Raw genomic sequence first — 12,978 nt, 5'->3', positions numbered from 1 at the left:
GACTACATGCTACCAAGTCATTGGAGAAACAGAACATCCATAGTCTGACCACCTGCAGTGATCATCTGTCTTAGGAGATGTGGGGACAGAAGGTTTGAGGGGTTACACAGGGTTGTTTCTGCCAAGTCATTTACAGAAAGTGTCAGATTAAATTGTATGAGTTTATGTAAAGATTAATAGCCAAACTTTTGCCTTTTGCTTGGAAAGCGCATTTGTTTCTACCTCTTGTAATAAACAACAACAAGTAGTAAATTTTTAAGTGAGCTGTTAACACACTTTTGTCACTTATGAACTTGACAGCACAGACAGAGGCCATCTCTTGGATTCTGGGCAGGGAGGAATTGTGCTAAGACCAGTTGGTAGAGTAGAATCAACACAGAGCCTGTGCCTGCCCCATGGTGATCCAGCTGCCAGGCCATTTCTGTTGCTAAAAAATCCCCTAGAAGTAGAAAAGCAGAAAATGGATTTCGAAAGGACTCTTTTCTCTGAAGTAAGGGTTATTTACAGCATTTAAAGGGATTATGAGAAATGAAACTTTTTTAAAAATACATTCAAACACTGCAAGGCTTCCAGCTGCCCTTGACAAGAAACTTCATCTAAAAATAATTTTCCAAACTGTGCTTCCAAGAATCAAAGATTCGCATCTGTCAGAACTATGAATTTTTCCTCTTTTACACTTCCCTTTTTTTTGTCTAGGAAGGCTGAGAGAGGCATGTGGAATTAGCTATTGTCAGTCTTGGTTTGCTAGGAGGGATTCTCTCCTGACACAAAACTGGTGTCAGGAAAGAACTGGTGTCCATAGCTCCAGCAGCTTGAGGAGAACACACATGAATTAGCAAATGGGATGGAAATTGCATCTTCCACTGTGGTGATACAGTGGCACACCACTGCTGTGCCCCAAAGAGCTGAGTGTTACTACCTAAAAGCCAGGCTGTGTGTGTGCCACCAGCTCTGCACAGGGCAGCAGAGGAAAGGACGTGGATGAGGAAAGGATGTGGAAACCTCTGATTTGATACTTGGAGCCGGGACAGACTTACCTTGCTGCCTTTCCATGTGTGATAAATTAGAGCACGAGCAATTGGTCCTTCGACTTTGCTCTTCTCTGCTGCATAGTAAACCAAGGGGAAGGCCTGTCCAAACAACAGGCACAAGGTGCCACCAGCTGCCTGCCTTTTAGTCACCGCTCTCCTCCAGGCAGGGATTAATTCCCCATTGCTGGGAAAGCTGTCTCTGCCACCCAGGCAGAGCTCTTGCCCTGGGCCGCAGGACGTGTGCCGGGTGGGGGGCAGCGGCGTCGGGCCGCACCGCGGCTTTCCATCCGTGTTTGCTTTCCGGGCGTGGGTGCCGAGCGCGGCGGACTGGAAAGGTAAGTTAGGTAGCTTTTCTGCGGGAGACAAAGCCCGACCTGCTGCTCCAGCTCCCGCGGGGCCCGGGGCGCAGGGAGGGCGCTGGCAGGGTGAGCCGGGCACGGCGAGGCGGTGCTGTAAGGTAAGCGGGGCGCCGGCGGGGCTCGGGCACAGCGAGGGCCGGGGGCTGGCGGGGAGAACGGGGACCCGGGGAGCAGCGGGGGCCAGTGGGGGGCTGGCAGGGAGGGCGGGGCACTGATGGGCCCCAAGGCGAGTGGGGCACTGGTGGGAGCCGGGGCGCAGCGAGGGTAACTGGGGCAGCGGCAGGGCCCGCGGCCAGCGGGCGGGCAGGGCTGGGAGGGTGTCCGGAGGAGGAGTCTCCAGCGGTGCAGGTGGAGGAGGGCACGGGGGATGCAGAGGCAGGTGCACGGCAGCCGGACTCCCTCCCGGAGGAGCCCCAAAGGGTGAGTGGGGCCTTGGGGGGTGCGCAGCAGCTGGGAGAAACCCCACAAGTCAGGGATGACCCAGCCATTGGTTCTGAGCACCTGTGGGAGTCTCTGGGAGGGCAGAACCTCCTCTGAGAGCCCTGTGCCTGCGTCATCCACTCCTCCAGATGGGCTTGAAGGAGGGCTCGATGCTGCCCTGCCGCGATTTGTAGCTGTGTGCTGTAGGTCCTTCCTCCTGAGTGGCCTGATGGTGGTGTGGAGAGGCTGGGCCGGTCAATAACCCGAGTGTCCTGGCTTTGTCTGAAAGCAATCAGCAGAAAAGGCATGTCTCCTGCTCTGGTGGGGCTAAGCCTGGATGCTCCCCTCCCCAGGATGTGGGTCAGGGATCCCAGAGGCACTGCGGGGGGGCTGCGAGGGCTCACCTTTCCCTGCTGACTTGCTTCACCCCACAGGGGGCTGCCGCTGAGGTGGGGATTTGTCCTGCGTGCTGCAGGACACAGGGAGGGATGTGAGCTGCGAGTCTGGGCTCTGGCAGCCGGCAGATGGAGGGGAATCCCTGGCAGGGTGAAAAGCCCCATTTGCAGGTGGCCGGCTTGAACGCAAGCTTCACTGCTCGGTTTATCTTCTCAGTTCTCTCTTAGCATCTCTAATATCCCAGGGAGTGTGTGTAACAGGTAGACACTGTATGGCAGGTACCTGCAAGGTGTCTGAAAACAGACAGATTGGATATGGCTCAGTCCCATCGAGGAGCTGAATTTGGCAGCTGATATTATTCCCGGTGTCTCCTTGCTGCCTTTGTTTTGGAAGCAAATGGCTCTCTAACTGCATTGAATTGCCTGCCTACCTTGCACGGCCAGGATCTAATTACCTGTGGATCTGGAGCCCTGTCTCCGAGCGGCACCGAGGCTTTTGCTTTTAATGACTTGTTCTGCTATGTTCAGAGTGTGACAACGTCGGGGAGGCAGCCAGGACTGGCTGTTGGTGCCACCGTGCTCACGTTAATAGGAGATGGAATGTCTTGGGCCAGGCATCTGTGGCACAGCACCGGGTTGAAAACAGAATAAATGGATCTAATGAAGAGCGCAGCTCTCTGCCATGTCTTGGAGAGCAAGCTAGATCACTAGAAAAACACAGCTGGAAAGAGTGAGCTTTCACCCTGCTCTGTCATGATGCTCTGGCAGGGGCAAAGCGTGGCCAAATTCAGCCATTTAACCCTAGCCAGCAGCAGGGCAGCCCCCAGAAAGAGCAAAGAGTGATTGGGAAACGGGGCACAGCCGGACTCTCATCTCCCTGCCCGTGCCACGAGCTATCTCCGTCCTCCTGTTAATGTTTACAAGGCAGGTCCGACAGCATCCAAGTCTGTCCAAAGACCAGATCTGGCTTTCCCGGGATCCTTTTCCCTGCTGGCGGGGCAGAGCACAGGACGGCGGCAGGGAGGGAGAGCGCGGCTCCCTGCTGCCCGTGTAACACTATCGGCCCCGCTGTGCCCGGAGCTCCGGCTCGCAGCGCAGGTACCGGGTGAGCTCCTGGGGCCGCGCCAGCTGCCCGGGCGTCTCCGCTTACACACAGCTCCCGCCAGCCGCAGCCGGGCAAAGGTATTTTTAGGGCTGTTGATCTGACACCAGCTGAGTTTCCTCTCCGGTGAGGCTGGGGTTCGGTGAGAGGGCAGAACAGGGAGCCGCAGGGTCAGCTCTTGCTTTGGTTTGTTTTCAGTGTTTAATTGGACCGAGGTCATTCCCTACCACTCTTATCCATGGCAGATATTTTTATGCTTCTCCCCGGTTCATGCTTACAGTTTTACCCCAGGCGATAGTTACCCAGCAGCTAAAATATTTGTTTATTAACAATGCACTGGGAAGCATCTATATTGTTAGAGTTCAGCTTGCAGGTTGTTGGTTTTTTAAACTGCTATTGTTATACTTGGGGAAAAAGCAACTTTCCATAGATTAGCAGAAAGAGAACCCAAACATGGCAGTTTATGCATCTGTTGGCCTTGAGATATGAAGCTGCCCTATAAATAATTGCTTATTATTAGGTTGGTCCTTGCTGTCTGGAGCTGCAGGGTACACGGTGTCCGTATGCCCAGCCACCCCCTGCACCAGGAATGCTCAGTGCCTTGGGGCAGCCAGCTTCCAGGAGCACACACCGAGCAGGGAGATGCCACAGCACCCAGCGTCCCCAAAGGACAGCAGCTCTGCCTCTGGCATGGCAGGCTTGCTCCCTTGTGCTTAACTTGGGTGCAGGAGGGACTGCTGGCTGTCCTTCAGGTCTTGGGGTTGGCACTACTGGCGCACTGACACCCCCACAATCCTGAAATAGCCAGGTGAAGAATGTGGGTGACACCAAATGTCTGGTTTCTTGGGCAGCCCCAGGCTTTGCCTCCAGCAGGCCACGCATGATGAAAGGAGCCAAATTTGGTGGGGAGACCTGGTGTTTTCTGGGCTCCCAAGGAAGATGACACAAGTGTCCTGATGGCTTGTTGGTAAGGGACTCTTTATTATCCAGGGTGAAGAATTGGTTTAACCCTCAAGTCTCTGGTTTCTGATGGAAAAGGGTCCTGAGCCACAAGTGCGAACTCACGGGGGTGCAAATATGCGCAGATCATTCCCTTTCAAGTGGGAGTGATTCCTGAGAAAGCAAGGAGCAAAGCTGGGAAGGAGAAATGTGCCTTTTGGGAGACATAGGAACTGCATAGACCTCCTCAGGGAAAAGAGGGTCTGCTCTTGAAGGATATTTGCATTTTCCTGCTGGGAGAAGCAGACCCAGTCATGGCAAAAGGGCTGGTTTGGGTGAGGGACACCCTGCAAAAAACCCTGGGGAGGAGATAAATCTCACAGGAGGTTTGTGCATTGGGAAATCTGCTGGGACCTTCCCTGTCACCAGCTTATCTCGCTCTTGCCTTCCTGCACCACTCCCCTTCCCTCTCCCTCTCTGCAGATGAGTAATGCCACACGTGCTGTGCCCTCTCCCATGGCACCTGGCAGCCCAGGGCCTGGCACAGCAGCCAGGCTGGCCTCAGCCCCCCCATTCTCAGCTGTTGCCCTGCTTACGGCTGCCCACAACAACTCCCAGGATGGCCAGCAGCTCTTCCTGACCACCACAGCGGCGCAGGTCGTCTCTGGCATCTTCGTGTGGTCAGCACTCACTGTCACCTTCCACCAGGTATGGGCTGCAGCAGAGATGGGGCTCAGCACAGGGGTTGGCATGAGAGCAAAGCTATTGATTGCCCCAAGTCCATTGCAAATCGCTCAGCTCTGGATAAGTATTTCTTCCCGTTGCTGCCCAGAGGTGATATCCCTGCTGTCAGGAGCCTGGTGCTGGCAGCTCATAAGGATGGACTTTGCCCACACTCTCTCCAGGTGGTTGCCAGAGCCAGGAGAGGGTGCAGGGCATTGGCACTGCTCAGAGGCAACACCCAGTGGGGCATTTGGGGTGTTTGGGGTGCACAGAACCAGCTGCCTTGAGGCATACCCCAAGTGGGCATGGTTTAGGGGGCTGTGCAGGTTCATGCTGCTGAAGGCAGCCCTGGGGCAAGCTGCTGTCTCCAACCCTGGGATGGGGCTGCACAGGGGAGGGCACACTCCTCACACAGCCCAGGGAAGGAACCTGATTTCCACGTTTTCATGCAAGGGGTTGGCCCAGGGACTGGGATGGAGCCTGTTGTGTGTGTTCACTGCGATGGGTCTGTGGTGGAAAGCTGGCAGAGCTCTCACCCCAGAGAGGAGGGTTACCACAGCACCCCTGTGGGCTTGGGGGCACCTCTAGTTCCTATCCTGAGCTGTGGCAGCCACAACTCTGCATGCTGGGCACTTTGCAGATCTACACTCACCTGAGGAATTACACCGTCCCAAAGGAGCAGCGCTACATCATCCGCATCCTCTTCATCGTGCCTGTCTATGCCTTTGACTCCTGGCTCAGCCTCCTCCTCCTCGGCAGCCACCAGTACTATGTCTACTTCGACTCAGTGCGTGACTGCTATGAAGGTGAGCACAGCATCTGCTCAGCAGGGAGGCTGAGGGCATAGTGGGGCTCTCATCCTGCTGACCTGTCTCTGGAGCGTCTTGGATTGTGGTGACAAATCTCCATCACTTTCACTTCCCACTCTCCCTTCCTCCATTCAGAAGTTTTCCCCTTCCTTCTCTGTCAGCAGCAGAGAGGGGATGCCCCACAGACAAACACAAGCTGGTGCCTGTCAGACACAGGCTTGGAGGGACCCCAGCACCACGGTCCTGGGAAAGAGGTTTCTGGCTGCCTTGGGGTAGAAGTGCAGCTTCTCTAAAACACAAGGCAGATATACCCAAGAAACTGGGGAGTTGGGGTGTGTTGAAGTGCAAGGAAAACTTGTCAGGATTAAGGCTGTTTTTCTACCTTGTTCCTCTCTTCCTCAGGAACTAAGTTGTGTGGGCATTTGCATTAATTCGGGTTTGGAGTATATGAAAAATAAGTGGTGGGAATGTCCAAGAAAACTGTTCAGGGCCTGCTCCTTGCTGGCCACCAGCCATTTGTGCTGCCCCTTAGCAATTCTGAGGTACTTCCATGCATAGTCCCTGGGCAGACTGTGTGTGCCCAGAGGAGCTGCTATGTCTGTAATGAAGTCTGTGCACATAGTGCAATGTGTCTGACACCGCTTGGAAGTCGGATGGATTTGACCTGCTGCTCCTCTCACCGGGCTCCCACCCACCAGCATCCCAAATCGTGAATGCAGTACCAGGTTGGATGAGGAAACACCTGAGCAGCAGGGAATGCAAGGTGAAACAACCCCCTCCAGGACTTCCATCCGTCCTGCTGATCATGTCTGCCCTTGCCTTGGCAGCTTTTGTGATTTACAGCTTCCTGAGCCTGTGCTTCGAGTACCTAGGAGGGGAGAGCACCATCATGACAGAGATCCGAGGGAAGCCCATTGCGTAAGTCCCGGCATCCTGTGAATTTCTTCTCCACCCACTTTCTCCGCCCAGCACCCCCAACAGTATCCCCTCACCTTCTGCTTCCAGGTCCAGCTGCTTTTATGGGACCTGCTGCCTTCAGGGTATGTCCTACTCCATCGGGTTCCTGCGTTTCTGCAAGCAGGTGGGTACCCGAGGGGGAGCATTGACTCCACTGCCCTCAGCTGAGGGCTCCTGGGTAGCAGGTTCCTTCCCCACTGCCCTGCCAATGGGGCTGGGCTTCATTATTCTCTTACAATGCTGGATTTGGAGGCTGTTTTCTTCTGAGGGAGGCAGGTCACCAGCTCACTGGCACCTGGCCAGCAGCAAGGCTGCTCGATGTCCTTGCCTCTGACTCACTGCTGAGTCAGGGTCTCCTCCCACTGCAGAGCTCAGATTGCCATCTCTGTCCAGTCCCAGGTTAGCTTGGATGCTGTCTCACTCTCCAGGACTGCACTGTGGGCTGAATCCTGTCACCCATCTGTCCCCAAGCCCTCTGGTCCCCCACCTGGGACTGGCTACGCTGCCTCTCAGGAGCTGCCTTCTGGAAGCCCCACTCCCTTACATCTGCAGACCTTGTGCTGCTTCATATTTCACCCCACAGCACTGCTCTCTCCTCTGTGTGTATCCCTGGAGCAGAGGGTGGGATGTGGGGAGTGGGATGTCCTGCTGCCTGTGGTACTCTGTGTCTCTCCCCTGTGCAGGCCACGCTGCAGTTCTGCATTGTGAAACCCCTCATGGCAATTGTCACCATCATCCTGCAGGCGTTTGGGAAGTACCACGATGGAGACTTCAAGTGAGAATGCTGGGTGGGGCTGGGGGGGTGAATGGCAGAGGATGGATCCCTGCTCCATCACCAGTGTGTCCCCAGGAAGCTGCTTCTTAGTGAGAGCACTGTGAGCCCAAAGTGCTAGGGAACAGAGACTCACTGCCCCCAAACTATAAAGGAACAAAACTCCTGTGAGCGATAATAAATAATAAAGAGGTCCCACCAACAGAGGAGAAGCTGCTACCTCTGCTCTTCTCCCCCTCCTGGGCTGTGCTCTCCCCCACATCAAAGCTATGCACCCTTCCCTTCCCCATTTTTCTTTGCCCCCAGTTGCACTTGCTTTGCTCCCCACAGCCCAAGGCAGCAGCTCTCTCTCTCTCTCTCTCTCTCTCTCTGCCTGCAGTGTCCACAGTGGATATCTCTACATCACCATCATCTACAACTTCTCTGTCAGCCTGGCCCTTTATGCTCTTTTCCTCTTCTACTTTGCCACCATGGACCTGCTGCGCCCGTTTAAGCCAGTCCTCAAGTTCATCACCATCAAGGCTGTCATCTTCCTCTCCTTCTGGCAAGGTGGGTCCCACCATGGATGCCCAGCACTCCTCCCATAGCCCCACCTGGATCAGGGCTGCAGAAGAACTGACCTCCCTCCCTTCCCCTGCACAGGAACACTGCTGGCAATCCTGGAGAAATGTGGAGTGATCCCTGAAGTTCAGATCATTGATGGGAAGGAGGTGGGAGCTGGGACAGTGGCTGCTGGCTACCAGAACTTCATCATCTGTATTGAAATGTTCTTTGCTTCCATTGCCCTGCGCTATGCATTCACCTGCCAGGTGTACAGGGAGAAGAAAGAAAACTCAACAGGTAACTCTTCCTCACTTCTTCCTTTCTCCACTGACTAATGAAAGAGAAAACCTCCCTTATTTTATCAGTATCCCATTATCAATGGGATGCTAAAGGCTACAAAAGGAATTCCTTTATCCTGTGCTCCATGCATTTCTTCTCCCTCTTCCCTCATGACACCCACAAGCTAAAACAAGGGGGGCAGGTAAGGAGACCTTGGTATGGCTGGGCAGGATTAGGGGATGGTGGTATTACCCAAATGCTGTTGGAAAGGATCCATCCTCTTTGGAACATGGAGCTGGATTGCCTTACTTCTCCTTGGAACTTGGAGCTGGAGGCTGACGTGGCCCACAGTGAGCTCCCAGTCTTGAACTTCTAAGGAAAAGTGTCCTGGATGACTTGGGCTCATTGACTGTCTGCTGTCCCATCAGCCTCCTGCTCTCCCTGTTTTGCAGCAAACCTCGCCCCAATGCAGAGCATCTCGAGTGGGCTGAAGGAGACCATCAGCCCCCAGGACATCGTGCAGGATGCCATCCACAACTTCTCACCCACGTACCAGCAGTACACCCAGCAGGCCATGCAGGAGGCAGAGCGCAAAGTGCCGGGGCAGAATGGGCACGTGGCCTCCAAGATAGATGGACAGAGCAGCAGGAAGAGCAAAAACATTGAAAAGAGAATGCTCATCCTGTCAGATGAGGAGTTGTAGGAGGTATCAGAAAAGACACTGACACTAAAGAGGTTTTAACTCGTGCAAAGGGGAGGTGTCTTGAGGCTGCGACAGCCTGGGCTAATCAGAGTACTGAGAAGCCAGGAACTCTATCCAAAAAGCCAGTCTCTCCAAGGGAAGATGCAATAACCCAGAAAAGGTTAAGTCAAATAGTGCCAGCTTCTGCTGTCACGGATGGAGCCATGCTGCCCTGCTGCTGCTGTCTCTCTGCCAGCCCTGTGCCAATGCTGGGGGATGCCAGGCAGGGAGGGAAGCCGGGGTGCAGGAGAGACCGGCCGCCCTCACCCTCCTCTTACCTCCAAGCAGTGCTGAGGCCTGAGAGAAATGCTTTTCTCAGCACAGTTCTGCTCTAGTTTCTCCCAATTTGAGTAAAAAATTATCTCCAAGGGCTCTGTGGAGAAAACCAGCCCAGGAAGGTGACTTCGCTTCACCTCAAAACCCGGTAAAGGTTGAAAGACGTCATTCCTTATTTTTACATCTTTCCCCCTCTCCTTCTCACAGCAAAGCTTATAGAGATGTGCAAAAGACCTTTACCATAGAGAAAGTCATCCTCTTCTCCCTCCAGATGTGGATGCAGCTGTCCAAGTAACTCCCCCGGGAGTGTGCAGGACCTCACTGGGACTAACCAGAGGTCCGCAGCTGCATTTCTGAGAGCTGCTGGTGACAGAAGTGCCTGTTTATGTCAAAACCAGCTTATCTCTGAACGGATCAGAAGTTAAAAGGGATTCCAGCTTCCTTATCAGAATCTTTATTAGGGAACCAGACTGTGACTGGTGATGGTAGGAATTCACTTACTGAGAACTGTCTGTTCCTCCTAACCCTTCATTATTCCGTATCCCTGGGCTTTGCCTGATCTGTGAGAAGGCAGGCAGGAGCTGAGCCCAGCTGGGTGACCATGGCAAGGATAGTGAGGTGCTGAGGGATGTTGCCATGCAGGGCAAGACCACAGACAAGGGAAGACTGTGTATGGAGGGATGCTCCTCATATTAGTGATGGTGAGCTCACATTCTCCTGTTAAGACTTCTTTTCCTTTCTTCCCCAGTTTTTAGTCTTAATTCCTATTCTCCTGATAATGAGATGATCCCTGGGAATGAATTTAGGCACTGGTTGAGCTGTTGTCTGGGAAGATAGCTGGCTAGTGGAGGGATGAAGGCAAATCTACAGCCTCAGATTTGCAGTGTGGCAAACAAACCAATGGATAAGGCTTGGAGCCCTTTTGAACACAACTCATATAACTGGGATCTTTTTTTCCCTGCTCTTAGCTGCAAAATGTAAATCACAACACAAAATTATTTATTTTTTTTTCTAATAAACAGCAATTTCTAGCACAGAGCAAGCAAGCGTTTTCACTGAGCTCAGCAAGCAAAGCCCACGATCTGCCTGTTCCTGCTATAGTGCTGATGCTCTTAAGCTTAACGTCCTCCGTGCCCCTCAATGCTGGCCCAGCAGAAATACCTGCACACGCAGCATCCTGCACATTTTGGCATTCCTACAGGATTTGTGCTCATCTGTTTCACTCCACAAAGAACGTGCGTGTCTCCCGCTTCCTCTCCTTGCGCAGCACCTCTTTCAACCCTCGCCTAAGCTGTGGATGCAGTAGTTCAGAGGTGCTGGATCTGTTTTAGCTAAGCTTGACTCCAGCACCAACAAGACAAGCTCTGATTAGTAGTATTGGAGAAATCTTACCATGCTATAGCCCGGACTCCACATAAGCAACCTATAGTTCAGCCAGTCCTGCAAGTCCCTCTGGTCCGAAGGAGCACTGCTCATACCTGCTCAGCCGGTGAGACTGCTGCCACCTTTCCTGCAATGAGGTTCATAAACAAGAGCCAGATGCTCTGCACATCCAGGCATTCATCCAGGATCCTGCACATCCTGAGTGCAAGACTGTCCTGCATAGAAAGTGCAGCCTTCAATACTTAGGGACAAGGCTGCTTGGCTTTGTAATGCAGCCAGCACGGGAGCAGGGACATCTCAGCCGAACATCTTGGTCTTCATCCCTCTGGGAGAAGACGGCCACAGCTGCAGGAACAGAGGCTGCTCTGGCTCCTGGGGCGAGCACAGACTGCAAAGGTGATGATGGCACATCTGCTGGAGCACTCACAGCCGCTGAGATAAAGACTTGCACAAGAACACAGCAAGAACCGTGGTTGTACTTCATTGCACAAATGATCGACTCCGGTGCATAATGGGCTGCCTCCACTGCTCTGCCAGCAGGTGCAATTCCCACTGCAGACAATAACATTTGCCTATTTATGTCAAGCCCTGATTACTGTATTATATGTAAAACAGATCTTTCTTGCAAGCCAAACAAGGGGGGGGAAGAAAAAAAAAAAAAAAAAAAGTCAGCTGTGACTCATGCAAGTCAGCAGTGTGATACCAGCCTGAAGGAGCCGTGCTGGGCTGGACACCAGCTGGCTGCCGCGACGGCAGCAGCAGGCACCCTCCCTGCTCCAGCCAGGCCTCCTGCTCGTCCTTCTTCTTGGAGAGGGGAGAGAGGCAAGAGCTGATGGCTCAGGCTGGGCACTGTCACAGCCCTCAAACCCTTAGGCTGTCAAAAGGCATCCATGGGGAGTAGAAATGCCAATGGTGTATAGGCTGGACGTGGTCTCCTGTGCTAATGCGTCTCCTCCACCTCCTCAGCAAGGACACGGGGAAAGCTGGCAGTGAGCACACGGTGACCTACACAGAGCCTGCTGTGCCTGGAGCCACGCCAGCAGGCAGCCCGGGAGGAGCAGGCGTCGCTCACTGCCAGCAGCAGCCGCCGGTGGTCGGCAGATTTGTTTTCCCGTTGTCGCTTGTCCTCAGGATTTCCCCAAGGACAAGGCTGAGCTGCAGCTCTCGGATCTCCTGGTGCTTTTTGGGTTTGGATCAGGCAGGTTTATACCTCTCTCGTGTCAGGGATGATCATCACAAGGTACACCCTGCCACTACACCTGCAGGAGCTCAGGCTGACCTCCCTAAAAGCAGGGGGGAAGGCAGCTGCTGGCACCACAGCAGAAGCAGCTCTCACGCACGGCTGCTCGCTGCACAGCACCCAGTCAGAGACAGACACTTCTGTTTTTGGGTACTAGCACTCACCAACAAGTCCAGACTGCCAGACCTGTACCAGAGAGCAGGATTTGTGCTTTTACCACCCTGTTCACAGAGACCTTCTATGCTCCTCCCCTATGCATGGTCAACATCAAGTTTCCTTTCACTTCTGAACCTCCACCTGGCCCACTCCTGATGCCCCTTTTCCTCTTGAACTAATGCTCCTCCATCCCTCCAAGTCACAACTGGTCCACCTCCTTGTCCCCTCCACTGTCACCAGCTCCTCACTGCAGTGACTCCAGGCAGGAGCCAAAGCAGCTGATGATGCTTTTTTTGCTCAGCACAGACTGCCATCACCCCCAGGCTTCACCCACGTGGCTGCTCAGCCAAGCCTGCCTGGCCCCACCTAATGACCATCCATTACCTGCTGACACACAAAGCCTTTCAGCCCTGCTCCTCTCCACTTTGCCCTACCTCTTAATTCCAGCTTTGGCCAACACACCCATCTGTCTCCAACCTACTTGGTAAAACACCAAGTGTTTTACCCCCTTCAGCTGTTCCCTCAAGAAACTCTACTACTTGAAATAGGGAATTAAAGCCAACACAAGCCCTGAAAGCTCACTGGCACAAGGTACCACCTTTTTAAAAGCCCCAAGAGGGAAAAGCAAAAAGATGAAATATTGATGTAAGGGGTTAAAGCAGTTTATTCACAAGCAGTCACACAGGGAAACCGTGAAGGGATATTTCATAACCCAAAGGAAGAGAGGAGTCTCTCCAGCACCTCAAGATCACAGTCACAGTGTCTCCAAGCCACAAGTGGCTTTGCTCAGCATCACGACTGCAGCAGGTGCCTGCTGAGCTGTCAGTCCTGCTTGTGCTAACACAGGCACGC

The 12,978-nt window shown here is 53.6% G+C and overlaps 1 protein-coding gene across 4 annotated transcripts; it reads left to right on the top strand.

Moving 5' to 3' along the window:
* The first annotated feature begins 1,137 nt into the window (after positions 1 to 1,137).
* On the top strand, positions 1,138 to 10,385 carry TMEM184A (transmembrane protein 184A). 4 transcript variants are annotated; one of them, XM_056503819.1, is made up of 9 exons: positions 1,138 to 1,366; positions 4,730 to 4,954; positions 5,610 to 5,775; positions 6,606 to 6,696; positions 6,784 to 6,859; positions 7,419 to 7,510; positions 7,887 to 8,056; positions 8,150 to 8,347; positions 8,782 to 10,385. In XM_056503819.1, exons 2-9 carry the CDS (start codon positions 4,730 to 4,732, stop codon positions 9,030 to 9,032), a joined length of 1,269 nt encoding a protein of 422 aa, XP_056359794.1. In that variant the 5' UTR covers positions 1,138 to 1,366; the 3' UTR covers positions 9,033 to 10,385. The 4 variants fall into 4 exon arrangements, with proteins under 4 accessions (XP_056359794.1, XP_056359793.1, XP_056359797.1 ...); XM_056503818.1 differs by lacking the exon at positions 1,138 to 1,366 and adding an exon at positions 1,705 to 1,810; XM_056503822.1 differs by lacking the exon at positions 1,138 to 1,366 and adding an exon at positions 3,148 to 3,387.
* The last annotated feature ends 2,593 nt before the right edge of the window (positions 10,386 to 12,978 follow it).

The sequence above is a fragment of the Oenanthe melanoleuca genome, chromosome 14 (assembly GCF_029582105.1).
Source record: "Oenanthe melanoleuca isolate GR-GAL-2019-014 chromosome 14, OMel1.0, whole genome shotgun sequence".
In the NCBI taxonomy this organism is placed as follows: Eukaryota; Metazoa; Chordata; class Aves; order Passeriformes; family Muscicapidae; genus Oenanthe; species Oenanthe melanoleuca.
The sequence above is the reverse complement of the archived record's forward strand: the minus strand, read 5'-3'. Positions and strand labels throughout refer to the sequence as shown.

Bases quoted from the DNA above. Each gene is read 5' to 3' on its own strand.
- TMEM184A (XM_056503819.1), top strand. From the start codon at position 4,730: ATGAGTAATGCCACACGTGCTGTGCCCTCTCCCATGGCACCTGGCAGC. The intron at 5,776-6,605 runs GTGAGCACAGCA...TTGCCTTGGCAG, and splicing joins AGTGCGTGACTGCTATGAAG to CTTTTGTGATTTACAGCTTC. The intron at 6,697-6,783 runs GTAAGTCCCGGC...TTCTGCTTCCAG, and splicing joins ATCCGAGGGAAGCCCATTGC to GTCCAGCTGCTTTTATGGGA.